General features: G+C 34.2%; 2 protein-coding genes across 6 annotated transcripts; one reads left to right on the top strand and one right to left on the bottom strand.

The window, feature by feature from the left end:
* Positions 1-1,575: 1,575 nt before the first annotated feature.
* On the top strand, positions 1,576-15,972 carry LOC124301650 (ras-related protein Rab-8A). Its single transcript, XM_046756992.1, has 5 exons — positions 1,576-1,845; positions 2,902-2,962; positions 4,339-4,477; positions 6,291-6,494; positions 8,052-15,972. Exons 1-5 carry the CDS (start codon positions 1,722-1,724, stop codon positions 8,148-8,150), a joined length of 627 nt encoding a protein of 208 aa, XP_046612948.1. The 5' UTR covers positions 1,576-1,721; the 3' UTR covers positions 8,151-15,972.
* On the bottom strand, positions 15,640-19,091 carry LOC124301649 (uncharacterized). Of its 5 annotated transcripts, none has more exons than XM_046756987.1 (5): positions 18,941-19,091; positions 18,042-18,268; positions 17,544-17,862; positions 17,009-17,186; positions 15,640-16,827 (listed from the first exon to the last, which is right to left on the bottom strand). In XM_046756987.1, the coding sequence occupies exons 2-5, from the start codon at positions 18,192-18,194 to the stop codon at positions 16,620-16,622; spliced, it is 858 nt and encodes a 285-aa protein (XP_046612943.1). In that variant the 5' UTR covers positions 18,195-18,268; positions 18,941-19,091; the 3' UTR covers positions 15,640-16,619. The 5 variants fall into 5 exon arrangements, with proteins under 5 accessions (XP_046612943.1, XP_046612946.1, XP_046612947.1 ...); XM_046756990.1 differs by having other exon boundaries at positions 15,640-16,824; XM_046756991.1 differs by having other exon boundaries at positions 18,042-18,129; positions 18,941-19,078.
* Between the last annotated feature and the right edge of the window lie 2,025 nt (positions 19,092-21,116).

The raw sequence follows: 21,116 nt of genomic DNA, 5'->3' as shown, positions 1-21,116 counted from the left end.
CATACGATGTAAACACGAAATCCAGATGCAAAATAAAACGAACTCTACGCGTAGTTGTAAGCTCACATTGAGTGTATGAAAGTAAACAATTGCTCAATATATGTTTTTTTTTTAATTCGTTTCGACAGTCTTCAGTGCGAACAGAACGTATTTTCAGCGACTGCGTGGTAAGAACTTCGTATTAAAATCACTGCAACACTACCAAGTTAGATATTATTTGAACGCTCGTTGGTGTTCTTTTTCCTAAATATAGAACGCTTCACGATTTTCAGTATCATCTTTGACTGCATGATTTGTCTTCATATCATATAAATTTAAATGAACTCACATGACATCAAATAAATAGATTATATCTTATACCACCTTTATCTCTGACTTTATAATGCATAATCGGACAAGTCGTCCTTAAAGTACGATGATTTGATCAGCAATCGACACTATAGGCGTCATTAGAAATTTCATCGCAGAATTAATTTCTAGCTTGCGAAGATAATTAATTACGTTGGAATTCCTCGATGCTCGAGTGAATCAGAATTCAAAGTAAAGAACATGGAGATATGTAAAAGAACCTAATACCTAGTCCGTATTTTTGCGCCTGATTCTGATAATTTGGGGAGTTTGGACATGGTACAGAAAATTTTCATGCTTATCGGAACATATTTTCCCAAAAAATTTTCATACTTTTATAGTCCTGCATCAGAGGAATCACGGCGAATAAAATTCCGGGCAAACAAAGCTACGTTAGGCTTTTCAGTCAACTTTTGAATGTTGGACCACGCGAAACAATACAAATGTTTTTAACTTCCCGTTTCTCTGGTTTCAGAGAAAATAGGAAGTTATTGTAATCACCCCGAAAATGAAAAGTTGAGTTCTCACTAGATCTCCACGTTTTGAGGTCCGGAGAATCACCTCCAATCATTTTCAAATGGACGTCTGTGTGCGTGTATGTATGTATTTATGTATGCATGTACGTGCGTGATCAATTTTTTGTCCGACGATATCTCGAGAACGAGGAGTTAGATTTTGATGAACTTGGTCTTAATCGACGCACCTCTTTCAGACTTAGACCTGATTAGATTTTGGCTGTGATTGGTTTAGTAGTTTTTGAATAACTTAAAAAACCATATTCACAAAAGTAAAATAAAAATGGTGTTATCTTCGCAACGGATGAACGGATTTGCGTGAAAATTGTTATCCGAAGGTGTTTGGGGTCGCTGATCACATATCTGAAGTCACATTTGCGAAAAAAAAAAGACGAGTAGTGCGCAAGAAGCGAGTTTGGCCTCTTGTATCGAAATATACTAGTTTCGAGCATAAATAACGGAAAATTCAAAGGCTGGCTCACAGTCAGCCCAAATTCGCTTGTTCCAGATGCGACTATATTCTTTAGTCAAGGGTACGGTAATATTTTTCAATCAGCGATAATTATTCTGGAAGACAAATTGAGTACTGTGCACTATAACCTATACGATAGACAACCTCCCCCCCCCCCCCCCCCCCGCCCCGCAGTTCAGGAAAGTTCGCTGAATTTATACGGTAGAAGTCGAACGGTGTGAAGAAAGCCTTACATGTCGGGTTGGGCGCAGGTCCCGATCGATTCATCGCTTCCGAAAAGACGTGGAGCGAATAGCCTCCGTCGACGAGCGGCAACGAAGGACCGTCGCTCCCATCCCGACAAAGAAAAACAGCGAGCGTATTTTCGATTTTGAAAAAAAGTAAATATGGCGCTAGACTTTGCGGCTACCTACAAGGTTCTCGTTCTAGGAGATTCGAACGTTGGTAAAACTTGCATCGTTCATCGGTATTGCGATGAGCGGTACTATGACACTTACATATCAACCATAGGTGAGTCATTCTAACGTACTTCGTATAAACATTATTGTTCTGGAATTGAAATTGTGCGTTATACAGTGTTTGCGATTTTCGATGTAAATTTTCATTTTATCGGCTGTTGTTTTGCGACATGTCTCGACTAATCACTTTCGGTCTATGTCTGTCGTTCGTTATGCATTATAGTTACGAATTTTGTTTTGAGATAGAAATTTTCTTTTCTAGGTACACTCAGAGCCTTTGACGGGTCAATGTTTTTAATGTATAGAGACTCGAGGCGCCTGGCTGTCTGTCTTGAAATACGTTGGGATATTCTTAAACAACGCCATTTTGAAATTTAATACAAATATAATTTTTTTTTATCAGTACCCAGTTCTTGGTAGTGCGTTGTTTTCATTGTTAATTTCTTGTCTGCCTTCTTTTAAGTGGCAAAGTTTAGTAAATGTTGACCTGAGTTATACTCCTGAAATCTCGTTCTACGTCACATGCTTAATATATCTACGCTGTATTTTATGAGTATTATTATTATTTGCAGTATCACTTTGCAAAAGTTTAGACAAATTTTCTTCTCAATGAGATATTCTGCGTAGGCTATAAACTTTTCTTCGATTTTATCGAGCCGGCTATAAGCGTAACGGCTGTGTCTTATATAGAGTTTGCAAATCCTGACCAATTCAGGAAAAATGTGCATCCATTTTACCAGTTTCTACATTTTCACGTTTTGTCACCTCACCTGCAATATTGTGAATATAATCTTGCAATCGTAACTCGGAAATTTGTTATAGTCTAATTTTTTAATTTCTACGGAATATTTGCCGGTGAATAGCAAAATAAGATGAAATATTTATTTTTATAATTTAGAAAAGGTATTGCTTCTAACTCGTGGATATTTTGGTCGGCCTTACACTTGATAAAGGAATTTTTTTTTTTATCGTTGACAGTCACGGGAACTGCAGTGATACGACTCCTAAATAGCGAATAAAAATAAACTAGCAGATCTGAGACTCAATATATAACTATTCGGCATTTCTGTTAACCGTACAACTGAAAATGAACATTTTTTTCTTACAGGCATCGACTTCAAACAAAAAATTATCAATTTAGATGGTACTCCGATTAAACTCCAAATATGGTAAGTCATTTTTGTTCTACATCAACCGAGGCAAAAATAACATACCATTTTATTCGGTTGATATTAGGTTATACCTTACTAGATATTAATATTTGTTACCATTAACTCATTTGTAATTTTAACGGGCTCATCGATTCTATCCGATTTGTTGGTCAGAATAAAATTTTTAACTCCAGAGACTATATGCTGGGTATTATTAAAATTGATACTCCATCAAACCGTTGAAATATTTGATCTCATTGATGTCAAAATTTTAGAGTCTCTATATTTTGTAACCTGTTGTTTTGAATAATTTAAATAGAAGTAAACTTGGTGTGACTTAACTTGTATGCTTGAAGCCATTAGAAGTTACATACGAAGCAAAAATTATATGTGAAAATTCTAAAAAAGTATATAATATACCTCGGAAATGCAATTTTAATTCTTGCTTTGGAAGTAACTTTTAATCTGTTTAGGCTTAAGATCGAGGTTTTTTTTCATCTTAAAGCGCATTTCCAACATCACATTTTATGGCGATAGGTAAATTTTTACTTTTCATGATGTATACGAAAATGTAGGAAAAGTATTGGATTCGATCGAAAATGACTTTTTTTAATTTCAATAAATGTTGATGTTTTCAGAACTCTAGTATAAAAAAAAACAGACTTTTAGGAAAATGTTGATCTGTCAAAATAAAATCAAAATTTCAAGTTTGTTATAGCGCCTGCGATGTTCTCTAAAATGGCTGGGTGAAAAAATCTGAAATGGACGGGGATTTACATGCAAATAATGGGTATCAAACAATAAAACCATGTCCCATACTTTCTAACGTATGCTTTCAACGAAACAAACCAAAAATCGAAATATTTGAAGTACTCCGACAGAGTTTATGTGATGTTGATAAAAAGTATTATACGAATTATTAGAGAACGGATAAGCTAATGGAACAGAGAACAATTTTATGAAAAAATAATACTATAATATTTTATCACATAGTTGACGCTCTTTCCAGTAAGTGAATTGGTTTGTAAAGTGATGGAAAGTACGAAGAAAAATATTATTTTTACGACTAGGTTTTCCTACAACGAGTTGCAATTAGAAAAATGATATCGTAAGTTTTCACATTTGTGACGAAAGTGAAAAACCTTCACAAATTCTACTATAAAAATGCTTCTGAACATAGGTTTAAGTCTTGTAATACAACACCGAAATAATGTCAAAAAAATTGCAGGACGAAATGTTGAAGGGTATTCGTTTCAACAGAATATTCTCCGTGTATAATTAACTCGCGGAAGGGAAGATGGATCAGAGGCTGACTAATTATGACACGAGGCTTCAGTGTTATCTTTTGTGTCATATCAACCAGATTTGGGGCTGACTCGTGTTTTGTCTTTCAGGGACACCGCTGGCCAAGAAAGGTTCAGAACTCTCACGACGGCCTATTACCGTGGAGCGATGGGCATTCTTTTGATGTATGACGTTACCAGCATGGAGAGTTTTAATCATCTTTCGTATTGGCTTCGTAATATCCAAGAGGTAAATCACATTGAAGACAAAATTACCATTAGGCGTCATATGAATCACCGCGTCGATCGTAAAAGTAAGAAAAGAGATTGATCTTAAAACGAAGAAGTTTGGGTGAAATGCGTAAAAATTTATTGATACCGATTAGTTTTCTCGGTTCTGTGTAAGTTTCCTTGTGTAGAGAAAATGATTCACAATATTATACTGACAGGGAGCAGACTTTGAATAAGAATAAGCTTCCAGCATGTCATACTGGATAACACAGCAACGAGACGGTTCGTTTTATCCAACCACATTTTGACGAGATCAGTTTTGAGAATGTATTCGAGTTCAAACGAAGCCTGAATATTTGATTATTTAGGTCCTTCCTCCATGCGAATATACTGACCGATTGTTCAAACGTTGTTCTGATTTTCAAAAAATACTGTAATTTTTTAGCGTCACTTTCGGCGCCTTGTTGCCTGGGTGTAATCGCTGGAATTTTTCCTGAATTTGCTTCACCATGCACCTGCTACATCAATTATTTCTAGAATTTTCTAAACGGCATAGCGTATTTTACGATGGAGCAAAAAATTTTATTTCAACTTTTAACTTCACTTAAGTTGCAGTGAAGTGATTCAATTGTCCATGTACGTATAAAATGTTGTAACTGTGGCATTGTCACTTGCATATTGAGAGACACCACCATTATCATTCTACTTTTTCGTTCGAATTTGTTTTCGGAATATATTTCAACAAACGCTCGGAAAGATTTCGAATTATTATTACTCTTGCTGGAGAGATTTCACGAGGAAATCTAAAATTCTTTAAACTCTCTTTGTGCAGTTGCGCAGCCTTTTTCCCTTCTTGAATATTAATTATATTGCTTGAGAAAGTCGATACAATTGCGTAAAAAAGTACGCCTCATTATAAGTCATTTCGCGAAAGTTTTCGGAAGTTAAGTAAATCAGCGAATCACATCTTCCGAAACATTAATTTTTGTCTTTTACGTCGCTCTTCTACTTGAATCACCGAGTCCAGTATGGAAAAATAAATTGCAAAAATGGGATTAAGTATAATGGACTACCGTATATTTCTAATCTCGAAGTTTGGACCAAATGGTATGGTTACTATTCTTCAAAATTACAAATGTTTAACATTGTATTCGATTAATGTAATCCGTTCGAATTCGAATTAATATAGATAGAAGTGCTCTTACGTTCGATTTCGAATTAAACATTAAAACAAATATGTAGCAGCTTAGCAAATAATTTGTTAACTATAGTAGCCTTTTAGGCTACATTTAAAATGAATACAAAGATAGAGAGAGATTGAGTTTCGTAAAATATGATCTAATTCCATGTAAAATTTCAATCGGCAGATGTCAAAGTAAATTTGTTTGAACATGTTTTAATTTTTTTAATTTCTACACTTTGCTCAAGGGAAAATAGATGCATTGCCCGGATCAGAAAAATTCCAATATGGATAACCGACTTCGCTAGACGTATGTAATTTAGGCAATTAGAATTGACCCTCCTGGTAGTAGAAAGCGATTCTTAAATATATCACGAGAAAACCTTTTGGAACAACTCGCTTTATCAGCTGAGCATGACATTCCAGGTAGCAAAAACAATATAGAAGACGTAACAATTATGCCGGATGCCCATTTGTAATTTAATTTTGTAATGTTGACGTGATCTATCGAAAGAAGTATTTGGAAATAGCTAGCGGAATTCGTAAAAGCGTTTGTAAGTGGTGGCGTGATAAAGCAAATGGCGTTACAAGTACGAAAGTATTTTAAGTAAAACTTAAAATACCCTGGTGACTAGTATTTCACTTGTTGCAGAATGCCTCGCCAGATGTAGTTAAAGTGTTGGCAGCTAATAAATGTGATGCCACAACTCACAGGGCAGTTGATGCTGTCAGAGGAAATAAAATTGCTGAAAATTTCGATATGCCCTTTTTCGAGGTTTCCTGCAAAGAAAATATTAACATCGAAGAAGCGTTCTTAACTTTAGCCAGGAGAATACGGGAACAACGGGGTCGTCGAGTAAGTCATATATGAAATTCTATACCATCTAGTTTGGTTTTTTTAAATACACACAGAGAGAGGATTTGTCGAACTCACGAAATACGCGATCAAATATAGTAAAAGAAATTTTTTCTTTTTTTTAATACAAATGTTACTTGCACCAACAAAAAAATAACCAGGACAACAATTTGGGTTATCGAGTAAAACTATATTCATTAGAATAAAAAAAAACACGTTTCTCGCCATATTCAGTCGACATATTTGGTAAATTCAATCATTTTTCTGTGTGTACTTCTAATCGTCTGAAATATTCATTCTATCGACAACTTTTTCGTTTCAAACCAACTGTCGTATGTTCATGAATTCTTTATCGATAGTGACTGCAGATCTAGGATCTAGGAGTTACAGATAGCGTCTTTTGTTCGTTTTTCCGGTGTTTCGCAAAATTGTTGGGCTTATGGGGAAATGAGAAACTATGTCAGCTGATTGTGTACAAGAAAGCAATTTAGCCGAAAAAAAAATTTGTCACCTCTTTGTTTTTCCATCTAGTTTTGTTTTTACCATCACATGTAATTCTTAATATATAGTTGATGGTTTTTGGAACTCAGGATTTTGTAAGCTTTTTCATGCTTGCGGTACCTAATCCAACTTTATCATAGATTTTTTTAATTTGTTAGTCTTTACTGTCATTGGAATAAATAACATTGGTCGAAATTTTTCAGACCATTTTTTCCGGTTCCAAACTATTCATGCAGAAGATGCATTCATTCTCAATTCTCAAGAAACAAATCAGTTTTTTATACGTTTTCAGATCAAAATCTGAATCTGACTTTTACATATCCGAATCACCGATAGTTGATAGTTTTTACATTTAAATTATACAAAATTCGAAAACTCAATTTTCAACATTTGTTAACAGAGTACTAGTCATTGTCAGAACCGAAGTAGGATTTATATAAAACTCTAAACGAAGCTTCAAATGTTCCGTAAACATACAGAAGTTAAACTTCTTGAAAATCATTCGAACTTAGGTACATTTCGAGGTAATAGCCCGCAACAAACTTATAAAGGTTATTTCCGTGATGCACCCTTATAGGGACTCCTAAGTATAGGCAAATCAGGGTACAAGTTCACTCTGAGGAGCTCCGAGTTTCGCCGGCGTGACGTCAGTCGTGTGGTAACAAAAGAGCAACGGGGCTGTTCAGAATCGACGTGTATCTTGATTTGCCTACAATTAAGGGTCCCTATGGGAGCAGATCACGGAAGTAACGCGGTATGTAAATTGTGAGTATTACAAGCAATGAAATTGCACTGATTTTGCGATATAAAGAGATATACTTTACTATGCGCGACGTTATATCGTTGCGGGTTTTCAATCTGCTGTACGTGGTTCAATTTTCGTTTAATCGGAAAGATAAAATATGTTACCTAATTATTGTTCGTTTCTCTGCTTCATGCGAATAAAAAAAACCTGCGACACACACCTTGTCGCATCTGAGATGATTTTTGGTTGTTGCTCTATTTAATGGCACGCGTCCACCTGGAATAATATGTCACAACATTTCTCTGCCAAAGGCAAGCCTATTCGAAGCTTCGGAGAGGGAAGGAGCAAATGCAGTGATAACAGCTCAGTCGCCGTCGCAGCAAGGCGATGCATGGCGTTGCACGTGTTAGCCTGGGGCTTGATATTCTGACTGCTGGGTCTTTAGTGACAGCTATAGAGGCTCCTTGAAAGAAGTGGTATGGTTTTATAATGCAAAGCTCATCGATATTATGATATTTAAATGATATAAAAAGTATTGAAGTACTGGAGTATCAAGGTCTTAATCTTAGGAACGTTCGTTCATTCCTAATTTTTAAGACTTATAGAAACACAGAAAAATTGAAAAAAAAAAAAAATACCTACGGAATTTTATATACGTACATAGTATTCATATGTTTTTTTAACGTTGGCTGTCTAGAGAGAAGATAATTTTTTTCGAACGGTTTGGTAAGTGTGTCAATCTAATTTTCATATTAAAGAAGGATTCGGAATATGCTTTTGTTCCGTGATTAACTTGTCGGCTTAGTATTTATTGATAGTTCCGTTTTTCCAAAATTCTCAAAAAATTCTGCAAAATTCTTTATTACGATTATTTCAACGATTAGTTCCGTAACAGAATAAGTTTTTTTTTTTCTTCGCTAATATGAGGAAGTATTAAAAGAAGCAGGGAAAAAAATTATTCCATTGTGAAGCTGATCTCGAAACGCTCCGAACAAAAAATAGAACATTTGCCAACCTCGAACGATCTTGAAAAATCGGAATATTATTCTTACTTGTTCAGCAAATCTTTCTGTATCGTGTAACTTGACGTAATGTACCATATTAAAATTTTAACGCAACTGATCACCTTCGAAAGAATCTGAGGATCTCCGGATACGTTCACGTACAAAACTTTGCCAACAAATTGACATACTGACCCGAAAACTTTAGAACAAATTATTTGGTCTGTGCATAGGTACAAGAAAAAATGCTATAACAGTATTGGACAAGTGCTACTCTTACGAAGAAAATGTGTTGGTTCCAGGATTTCGTCAAGCTTTTCGTTAATTCAGTATTGAAGTAGTTGATTGACTCTACAGTTTCGTAGAAGTTGAAAGAGTAGCCCTAGTCCAGTTTTCTTGAGAAAATATGTCATTATGTGCGTATATAAAAGCAGTTAATGGGGCACAAAATGCAAGATTAGTTGATTTATGAAACTGAAAAAATGAAACATTACAAGTTAACGCGCTTTTAAATTCTCTAGACATCGAAGGATTCAAAAGATAAATTAAGGACGTATAGTGCTATATTAAAAGTCTACATATTCCATATAGCCGTACATACATCTATTGTACGCGAAAATGCAACGGCTTTATAAGACATTTGCGTTGGAGATACAACTATATGTTTCCACATTTATTATTATTAGATAATAATCGCCTGCTGGTATAGAAAACGTAAAACCTTTACGGAAAGAAACCTTCATCTCGTTGTCAATATTATGATTATAGGTTGAAGTAAAATTGATAAACTTTCCATGGCTGTATGTCAATTCCTAGACAGTTTGTAAAACGTATAGAAGAACTCTAACTGCTTTTGGACGCGTGAAAATGATGCTTTTAAATTTGAATAGTTTCAAAATATGTTCGTGCTGCTATTGGTTTTTTCTTATGTTACAATAGTGAGTAAACACTGCATTTATGAAGATGGACCAAAAATTGTTTTATGATTGTTGATGAATATAATTTTTGGGAATTTTGTCTCACCAATCAATGATGCAATTCGATTGGGATTTGTTTTGTTCGAAAATATATAGAAACAGTTTTTATTTCCACATTCTTTTCATTCGAATAAATTTCAAAAGCGATTCAACTGACGTACTTTAAATTCGGCAAAAGTATTCTCGGACACTTATATCTTCTTTGTCACGAAACGATCCTTTTCTCTACAAAATAGCCACCGTTTGAAGTTTGATTTTTCGTCAAGAATTTACCATTTCTTTATTTAATTATCAAATAATAATACGATAATGAAAAGAAACGTGGGGTCGTGCCATAGAGGATAAATAAGAATACTGCCTCTGAATTCAAAGTGACTCAGTTTGAGTCATTTTTGAGATAGCATGCAATGGGCACCTCCATTCCAATAAACGAATACGTAAATGGAGATTGTCATGTTTTTGAATAAAACAAACACCAATCGAATTGAATGATTAGTTAACGATTTATAAATTCCCAAATTTAATCAAATTTTTTAGCCTTCTACTCGTATATGTCTTCTCCTGAATAGTAACTGATGATGAGATGCAAGATTGATCCGTTATTGTGATTCAGGTAAAGGCCTCATGATTAGAAATCAGTTGATTTGTATGTATGTAGTAAGCAAGCGCTGAGCGCGTAAGGCCCCGCTGACCCGTTGTGTCATATATTCATATATTTCATGACGTCAGAAGCAGGGAAATTTCCTTGTCGAATCGTGCCAGAACGGGGGTACGAATCTGACCAGAAATTCACAAATCGTAGCTTGAATAAAAGAGTATGTCAGTATCTCATTTATTGCTAACGTAGATCGCTGATAGTATTTAGTATGAATAATGATGAAATAAATAAAATCACGTCACATCAAACATGGCTGATCGGAACTACCGATTCGTTGAATATTCACCGCTTCTACGATTTCAGAATTTCTTTCACTTCCGACAGGGAGATGCAGACGTATAAAAGCACACACACAATCCGGGAAAACCTATTTCACCTGTTATCTTTTCGTAAATATGGCACGATTCGACAAGGAAATTTTCAGGTGGCAATGACCCGTTTATGATCCACAAGAAGTCTGTCTCCACTTGTAAGTAATTTCATTGGCCGGATCTAACGGAACTGGGCAATGAAATCAGCGGCCTTAGTTCAACGTTGAATGTCCAGAGGCGCTGTAAGTGCTTATGACGTCACGCAATGGATATTTACAAGCTAGGTCAGCGGCGCCTCATTGATGGTGTTTGGCCTGACTCTGACAAGAAGAGTATCAGACCTTCGGATCACGGATTTTGCTCGAACTTTTATACTGGTATTTCTTTGGCCCAAAAAATGCTACTTCTGATGTTTGGTTTCATCCATTGAGCCTTCCTTCGCTCAATTTACAAAAGTTCAGGTTGTTCTAAATTTTCAATATGGCTCTGAGATAATAATATATTCATGATTTACATTAGAATTTATAAGAGCCTGTCATCGAAACTAAAGCAGAGGCCAATGAAAACTTGTATTTAAGACAAAAATGCACATCAGATTTCGTTTATTACGGCATTTTACTCATCAAACTGATAATTTAATTAATTTCGAGGGAACACGGAACACGGAACAATGGACGAAACTATACACCAGAAGGTCTTTATTTTGGGCCAGAAACACCCCTTTACAGATTTTCAACTGAATCCGGGATTCAGAGGTCTGACACTCCTTGTTAGAGCAAGTCGACGGTACATATAATTCATAATCTTCGTTTTTGCTGGCAGAAACAAAAAAGCCTTCATTGTGCCTATTAACGAAGAAAAATATTAAAGCGACATAAAATAAGCTGCTTTGTATACACGGAGTAAATATCATAAATGGCGCATATAAGATACCTAAATAAATTATTTGTGAAAATTACATGAATGGGACGAGAACGACTAGTGGAAGTGAAAAAAATCGAATGAATTGCTGGAATTAAGCAAAATCTAACCGTTCATGAATTGGTACAAAGAAAATCGATTTCTGACAGGCTTTGTATTATCGCGAAATAATGTATTATTGTTGCTTTTGTATATTTGTAACTTACAGCAATTTGTATAAACTCTTTGATATATGACTATCCTATGTGCTAAGCGTTTGTAGCTCGTTAAGGTTAATTATGAATTGGGGCGGGCGTCTTGTTTAAAAAAATATTTAAGTTTAAGAAATTTTTATTCAACTATATATGTTGCTTCTTTAAACGCACAATTTATTATCGACACGCACTACGGCTGAAACGATCTCTTAACAGGAATTGCCGAATTCCGTAGAAACTGTTGCATACTAAGCAGCACCAAAGCTAATAGACCTAGACCAAAAAGTATTTACTGTAAATTTACAATTTCTTCATACCTATTTTTTTCATCAAAACGCTGGATCGTAATATTATCGCCGCCCCATAGGAAAAATTTTCTTCTCTTAAGCTGGTCTTTTGAGAAAATTTAAGAGCGTTTTATAAAAATTTGTTACCATTTATCCCACGTTGTATTTTAACGCTTTTCGCCATAGTTCAATTATGCACTCTGGAGTGCCCTGACCAATATTAATTTTACCGCAGAGTTTATCAATTGTGCGATTTTAAATTTGAATCTGAATAAACGGAACCTTGAGCAGTAATATTCAAGGCAAAACACTACCATGTCAATTGCTTATGCTTTTATCTGAACTTCGCAGAGGCCCATATTTTCCAAGCTGTTTTATAAAATTATAATGTCACATCTATTACCCACGAACGAGGGGTTGACATGCACCTTCGTAACCCCGTGTAAACTATTCGTGAAATCTTATAAAAGTATTTAAAATTTCTGAAATCCCGTAAAATAATGTGTTGAAACCCCGCGAAATCTTTTGAAATCCCATAAGATCTCTGATATCCAATGAAATTTTTTGAAACCGAATGAAATTCTTTGAAATTCGTTGCAAAATTGCAATAAAATGATCAAGTCATTTAAATTCTCTGAAATCATTGAGATTATGTTGTCTACATACAAATTAATGAGTGGTCAATCCGTCGCCCATGAACGTGGCTCTTACAATTAAACCACACTACTACTGCTTCAGTGACACAGCCCTCGGGAATAATTGATAATGGTCTCTGAGAGTACGTAAAATAATTGGAATCCAGTGCGTGGAGTTTTGGAGTCTTGCAGCGCGCTAGTAATCGCTTTGGAGTTAAGTCTGTGACTGAAGTAAAAGCTCAATTTGAACATTAAAGCCCATTGATGGATAATTGTAAGCACTGTAAGCACTAGTGGTCTCCGGTAATAGACATTACTCACGGTTATGTATAATACTACAAAGGTGATTACTCCCGAGGGGGTCAGACGTAGGAAAGAACAGGGCTAGTTGTGACAGGTAAGTTGTTACAGTCAAATTGTACATAACATGTCTGAACCGATTAACGATCCTATGTAAAATATTGTATTACATTTATTCGAAAAGTTTGAAGTAGTTATTGAGAGACAATTATGCAATAGTGAAGCAAGTAGACCACCAGCTTGCATATACATTACATTATATCCTGTAGAGGGAAAGCAAATTGGGTTGCATGAATTTGAATGAGTTTTAGCTTCAACTTTCAAGAAGATACAAACTGCATAACGCATCTTCTGGAGATCGTATTTTTTTCTTACTATCAATACTATATACTGCCACTAAAATATTCCTCTGGGAAAAGACCGGTGATAATTTTTTGAGGCAAGATACGTCAAGCTCTACAAGAACTAGAAGCGCATTGGTAACATTTTATTGGTGGGAATGGAAATCGTAAGTCATAGTTACAGAGTAATCGGTTCGTACATTGCATGTGTTGCAAGAGATGGGCTCGCGTAGTGGAATTTGCTTTGTAAATAGTACAATTCATCCTGATTTGCCTCGCCAAAATTTTATTAATAAATCTAAATATAATTTCTACTAGAAATATATATTCATTTTAGTACGATCTGTTATACTTGTAGGCTCGTATTATGTTGCTTCTCAAAAAAAGCAAAACCGTAAATTTTTGAGAATATATCACATGGTCACATTAGCATCTTTTGATAATCAAAAATACTTATAAAACAAACGATTTTATTTGCTCGATCTAAGTATCTAACTAAACTACAACTTATTCACGTCTACATGGATTCGAATCAATGCATCTGTGGTTCGATGCAGTTAAATAATTTGTTTGTCGGAAGTGAACGACTACTGGAGATTGTTCATGTAATATGAATTTATAAAATCGGACTTTTTTTTTAAATCAATTATTTGCGTAAAACTGTGATATCTATAAAGTTATAAAAAATATTTAATCAATTAAAGTTATAAATGGATTGATTCAAATGTGATATTCAAGCAAATCTATAAATGATATTGGCTAGTTGATTCACGTAAATAGAACTAAAACTTGTTATTACTAACTTTATTTTCATTTTAACAATTTCACTTCTCGTTGTAAGAACTGCCCCGATGTGAAGCGACTCATTGAAATACACATATATTCTTTACACATGGAAATAATATTTTTGCAACGTTGCGTTGATTTAAAGATGCCGAATTAATTGCGTACAATGGGTCGGAGACCATTGATTTAACGAAAACTTCTGATTTGCCAAATTTTCCGTAAAAAAAATTTTATCCGTAGATGATTATTGAGTTGAAATACTTCCTCACCTTCAATTGCTCTCTCCTACCTAAATTCGAGTACACGCTTGTGGCGTAGCGAAGCAATGTATGGCATCGATAACTGTAAGGCTATCATCTGTAGATGGTTTTGGATTAATTTTGCGAATAAAAAAGTGAGGCTTTGGTTTTCTCACGTGGAATCAACATACTGCAAAAAATACGATGAGATAAGTTTTTTCAAATTAAATACGGTCAAGGCAGAGTCATGCATTTTTTTCCCAAAAGATGCCACAGCGCCATATTTTCATTCCCAATAGTAATATTTCATCAGATATCAGATAACCCATCACAAAAAAAGAAAAACCATCGATGGTTGGGCTTAATAACAATTCACACGAGATGTCGTTCAGTTTCCGTCAGCCTCTAAGATATTGGTTTAGTTTTACTTATAATATTGGTCACAGTAACCCATTCTGAGAATTTTTCAGCATTTATACTATGTGCAATTATTGTGAAATAATAAGCATATGTTTGTAACCTTTTAATCAATCACTTTGTAGAAAAATTCGGTGTTCGAATGGTTCATAAATAATCAAGCGCACTTTTTACATGTATTGCATGTACTTGTGTTGTGTTTTGCACTGAGAAAATGTATGTATATATGTTTGTAATATGTAATAACTCGTCACCATCCAATCATTTATTGTTTGAATTTGTATTTCTGATTACAATGTCTAATTACCTCATCAACATTGAAGATAATATACTCGAGAAGCACGAACTTAGTAATTTAATAATCATGTCATTTCATTATAAAAATTGAACAGTTTGAAACAACTTCGATATCTAGCGAATGTCAATAGACCATATGACTGACTTAAAGAACGACTGTGCCAAATCATTTTCTACTGTCATCAGTAATTTTGTAACAGTAAGATGAATGGCATGAATATTTCACTTTCTTTCTTAATAAATGTCTGAAACTAAATAATATCTTTGCTTAATGTTTACGTGGTTGAAAGTTGTACCGTATAAGTAACTATTTTTTAATTTCAAGACTGTGTGAAATTTAGTAAACCGTCTAGTAAAACAAAATGTACTCATATTTTGCAAATTTAACTACTTCAAAGTCGCTCTTAAGTATCCACAATGGATTGAATTTTTCAATATTTGGTTACTTTTAATTTACTAACTTCAACCTTATCATTTTTTTAGATATGTGAGGTGTGGTGTTGAACGTAATACAACTACTACATTGGCAAACGAATTAGAAAAATGTAACGTTTTTATTTGGTGCAATATAAATTTTTATTGTTTACATATTCACAAAACTTTGAAAGCTTGTGGAATGTATTACAATAATACAATGCGTGTATATTAACAGTGACCATTGCGATGTCACATGTTAATTGTGAAGTAATTAAATGGCGCTATGTATTGAGTAATGAGGTGAGTCAAGAAAACAATCACACACATTCTGGGAAAATAAAACGCAAATATCCAGCTCTGTATTTTAGCAAACCTGAAATGCAATTGTTGGAAATTTAAAAACCTATTCCACATTACCTTCAAACACGTAATAATTTTTTCATCAATGACTGAAAATTTGAATGCACTTGAAACTATAAAATTAAAAGCCGAGTAAATTAACATGCTTTATACAAATCAATATTATTGTACTCTGCCGTACCGTTAATCTTATCAATTATTCAATTGCCGGTTGTAATATATCAAGTGTACTTGACTTTCGGATGAATCAAGCTTGATCGACGACTCAAATTCCTTGCTACTAACACTATAAATTGTGTTAATAAGTTTATGAAGAGCAAATAAAACGTGATCTACAGCTATTGGTCAGGATAAAGTCGGAAAAGTTTAGCTAACAATGAATATTGCACTGCCCTCGATATTTAACGTCGTAACTCACAATCAGTGTCACGAGCTCTTTGGCTTTACTTGATCAATTGAATAGTCAGGCACACAATATTGGCAACAGTCAGAACTTGAATACTTAAATAACTTGTAACTCCTATTTATTATCAGATGTATAATTCCTAAGATATATACTATACAGTGTAAAGATTGTATAAATAATAGCGCGTTTTACTTCCATCAAGGAATTTGAAGAGTATTTCTAAAATTTAGTGATTGACTAATAATTTTTTCTATCAAAAAACGAAGTAGCGTTATTTAGTGCTTCTTCAAAATCGTACAACTCAGTAATAGCCATTAATATTTGGTTTTTGCTCAACGGTTAGAGATTTTTTGCTTGGTTTTTTTGAAAGAAGCCAGCGAGATGTGTCCTATACCATTTGTTATAGATCGTTTTTGCTCATTCTTTTTGATTCGCAAATTATCTCTGGAACTGCTCGGTCTTGGTTCAGCAGCATTTTCTTCAGATACTTCTATGTTTTCAACTTCTGTCTTGATGTTAGGTTGAACAGAATTTGGACTGCTGAAATTAATACCTGGTTTGCAGTACATTTCATACTATAACATTGTATCTACGATAGGTTTCTGTGGAACATTTAAGCGATTTCATCCACCTTCGAAACCTAATTTATAAGCCAATTAACAAATGGGAATATTTGTAAAACCACATTATGACTATCAGTTATCAACCTGATTCTTTTTACCTTGGCTCTTGTTGCAAAGAATTGTGACTATCATTTAACGAAGAATCACGTTTTTCCAGCTCATTATGTACGTCCATCATGGATTTAAATGCGTTTAAGCATTCATTTGATTGTGTGTTATGTACAGAAATTTTATTCACAAATATATCCACACTGTAAGGCGGTGTTTCAATATTTTCTAAAATTGTAAATAATATTTATAATTGAAAATTACTAGCCTGCAAAATCGAATGATACCAATACATTGTTACCTCAACATCAGTCTAAATAGTATTCAGATTCTTTATCGCCTGAGTTTTCTTTTGTCGAATCTTATTTCAACTGAATACATACTGTCCAGAACACAAATTTGTGTAGACAAAATAATCTAGCTGAAGTTTTGATCAATCAAATCTACGGGGATTGGCTGCGTTTTAAACAACAGTCGGCCAATCTGCAAACACGCATATGCCTACAGCTCGTGTCAGTGTGAATTTCCACTCAAGCTTGATTGATCGAAATTTCTAGTACATTTAAAATAAGTATAGATACTCACTTCTAATTAATTGAGCGCCGCTTAATTTATACTCTATAAGCGCTTCGTCTTTTCTTTTAATCAAATCTACAACAATCTCGTGTTTACGTTGTAATTCCATTACAGATTGACACAACGGTTTTGTAATTTCATTCCAAAACTGATGAGGACTTCCTTTTGTCAATTTTATATCAAATTTGAATTCACCCCCATCTATACAAGTTACAAGCTTGATCTCATCCACAGATATGTCGACTGCATATTTGGGTATATCATTCAGTATCACGTCAAAAGTCTCTTCAATGTTAAACTCGTCTACATCCAACATCGAGTTCAGCGACTGAAAAATCAATTACATGAGTTTAATCCTTTGCGAGATACGTAATTTTTCAATCATTGTTTTAGCATGTTTGTGATATTGTGCAAATATTAACTAGCAACTGGAGATACGAGAAATTCTTGTACAGTGATAAAATTCTATAGGTGTGATTTGATTATATGAAAGTAACAATGATGTACCTGACATCGTAGTAAGGCAACGTCTTTCGTTATAGTTTCCATCCATACTTCAACAAGGTTTGATAATACTATTTTCCATACATCTTTGTTATGGGAAACGGATAATATGTATTCTGTGTTATTTATTTTAATATCTTTCCATTTATTCCCCATGGAGTAATTTTATGATTCTTCGTAAAGGAAAGCGTATTTCCTTCAAGCTTCACAAATGTTACGAAGTTTACTGTCTGCCATTACGTGTAAAGGTAAAATAGAATATGTTATTTATCGGTTTAATATTGGCATGTAAATTAAATATCAATATTTGATACTCTTATCAATTTTTTTTTTCTCATTTGGTTTGAAGAAGCTTTTCATTTATTAATATAATAAGAATTTTCTCGAAGCAATTCTGAAAATGTAACGTCGACGTAACGCTTCTAGTTGGCAATTTGTAGTTTGCACTTTTTTTCTACCGAGTAATGAAATCATTTTAAACATTGTGATATTATGGTGTTTTCTTGGTGTTTTTGTGGCTATTAAGAAAAGTTCGGAACACTGATGTCAAAATATGGAAAATACAGTAATCAGATGTCAGTATCGTACCATAACCTCAAAGCTGGTGAAAATTAGTTGCAAGTATATATTCAGTGTTTTCGTCAATTTTCCCAACTTTTTTTAATGATCACGCAAGCACAGTCAATTGCCAACACTAATGTTCCCCGGAGTTTGAAACAATTTCATCACTCTGGAGAGAAAAAGTGTGTAATCAATGCGATACGTTTCGGTGACTTTGTCAGCAATGCAATATGTAACTATCACATGATCATTTTAGTTGTCAGCAGATACTAATGTATGTATGCATTTCAATCAAGGTTCGAGTTAATATACTTTTCAGAGATGAGAAATTGAGTACATACCTCGGAATGCCTGAGTATGTTATAAAATGTTAATTTCAGTATATATAAAGGCCCGCCTCAATTACTGTTGTTTACTAGGCTCCATGATTCTTGTATTGGATTTGATAACCATTCGTGACGCAGTCGAATACAATTTTGGAATACATAATGAATAATAATCGATTCTTCAAAATTTCGATTATCATGAAATCGATTCTCTATTCAATTGATTCTATTTAATATCAATTTACGAGAATCTGATTATGAACAAACTTTACGCAAAATAAGCGTACGACGTAAAGCGTAAGTTTCACATTGATTTAATTTTCTTTTTGTAATTTATATTTATCTTAAATTTACTTAGTTTGTACGATTTTTGTGGAATTGTTATCCGGAAAGCACAAGAGCTCAGATATCTGATTTAATTTTGTTTCTTGTTATCAACTGCTAATTTTCTTTGATTAAATATTGTAAAAGACGATTTCTTTCTTTTTGTTTCGCGCTTTTTTAATAATTCAAGTTGATCAGACGCGATCAGATTAGGGACCAGATTCTGCAGCACAGAAAATTCGCGATTATTAAATTAATTCAGGCGCGTCAGCTTTGGAATCCGGTTAATTCACAATTCTGAAGAGGGCAGCGGCTCTAGCAGTTCTACACGAATCCATTTTTAGCGACCGGGTGCAGCTCTGGCGATTTATCGGCCCAGTCCGAAAAAATGCAATTTCGGTAGATTTACTACCCAATTCTAAGAAAATTACAGTTCAGACAAGTGATCCTTGTCCGAGTCGAGAGAACTCGGCAGCGTAAAGGAGATAAAAGATTGCTGACAGTGCTGTCAGTCAATTTTCGAACACGGCCAAAGAGTAGTCTATTTCAAGGGATATTTTGCTTTCGCGTAAGTTCCTAGAAAAGAAACAGCGAGAAGGAGCTAAAAAAGAAAAAGAAAACGTACGCCACAATTGATACAAGCAGAAGAGTTTGAAAGTTTAAGGCGACACACTATTTTATGGCTGATGGTTAAACATTTATTTACACATTTACATTGTCACTGATTATCCAGTTTTCACATTTCGAATTCATCACGGCAGTAGTTACGTGAGATACAATAAACTAAAATATGTTAGTTAAGATTAAGTGCAGTCTGTGCACACTATTGATCTACATAATCAACGTATAAATGTGTACATCACTTTGTTTGTATTAAAAATTAGAAAAAAAAGAAACACAGATTAATATTTCCCTGTAAGTTGTAAAAATACTCTCACCAAAATGCTTCACAAGCATACATAACTTCTGTATGTAATGTTACAATGTGCATTTACACTACAGCAAAGAAGCGATTCATTCTTTTGTACATGTAAATACATACATAATAATTCATGAACTATGTCACCATCGAAGTAAGCAAATTATAAGCACTTACGTAATATATCGGTGCTAACTGTTTATGAATATGGTATTCTAGATTCAAATCAATTGTAAAGTAGCTGTAATGTTATTGCAATCGTACGAGAAAAACTCCTCAAAAACAATGATCACAAGTTTTATCGTGATGTATAAATGCAAAAGGTGATCGTTAACTCGACGATCTTTGTTATACGGTGTATACTTAATATTACAGTGATCTAGTAATCGATTGTTGTTTTTCGTTCTATACTCAAGTTTTTGTTAATTTTGAAGTTATTGAAACATCGTAATGAATATTTTATAAAAATCCATACAGAGTTTTCCTCGCAGGTCCGCAATAAATAAATAACATAATAATATAAATAAATGAACGAACCGAACACAGAAGTCCGCAACTCAAGTGTCTTTTGGCACGCTATTTGAGCTCTAACTATAACGCTAACTATACTTCTACGGTTAAAGTGGATTGCTTATACCTAAACCCAACAATAGGCCTCAGCATATTTTTCAAGTTAGCACCATCGGCATTTATACATGCAGGTGATCGTACGTGAGTCGGTCACGGTATTGTGCACGAAAAATTAGGATAGCAAAGTATAAGTGAAATTTCTATATCCCGATATTAACGGAGCCGTAATGATGCAAACACGCTGACTGTTTACCCATTTGGGACACACGTTTTACTTTACAACATGGTTATCGAAAATGCAAAAGTTAATGTAACCAAGACTTTTTGAGAACATTGATTACGCGGTTAAACTTGGAATTAAACAAGTGGTTAAGTTGG

Source organism: Neodiprion virginianus, chromosome 3 (genome assembly GCF_021901495.1).
Source record: "Neodiprion virginianus isolate iyNeoVirg1 chromosome 3, iyNeoVirg1.1, whole genome shotgun sequence".
Classification (NCBI taxonomy): domain Eukaryota; kingdom Metazoa; phylum Arthropoda; class Insecta; order Hymenoptera; family Diprionidae; genus Neodiprion; species Neodiprion virginianus.
Note: the sequence above shows the minus strand (reverse complement) of the source record. Positions and strands in the feature narration are given on the sequence as shown.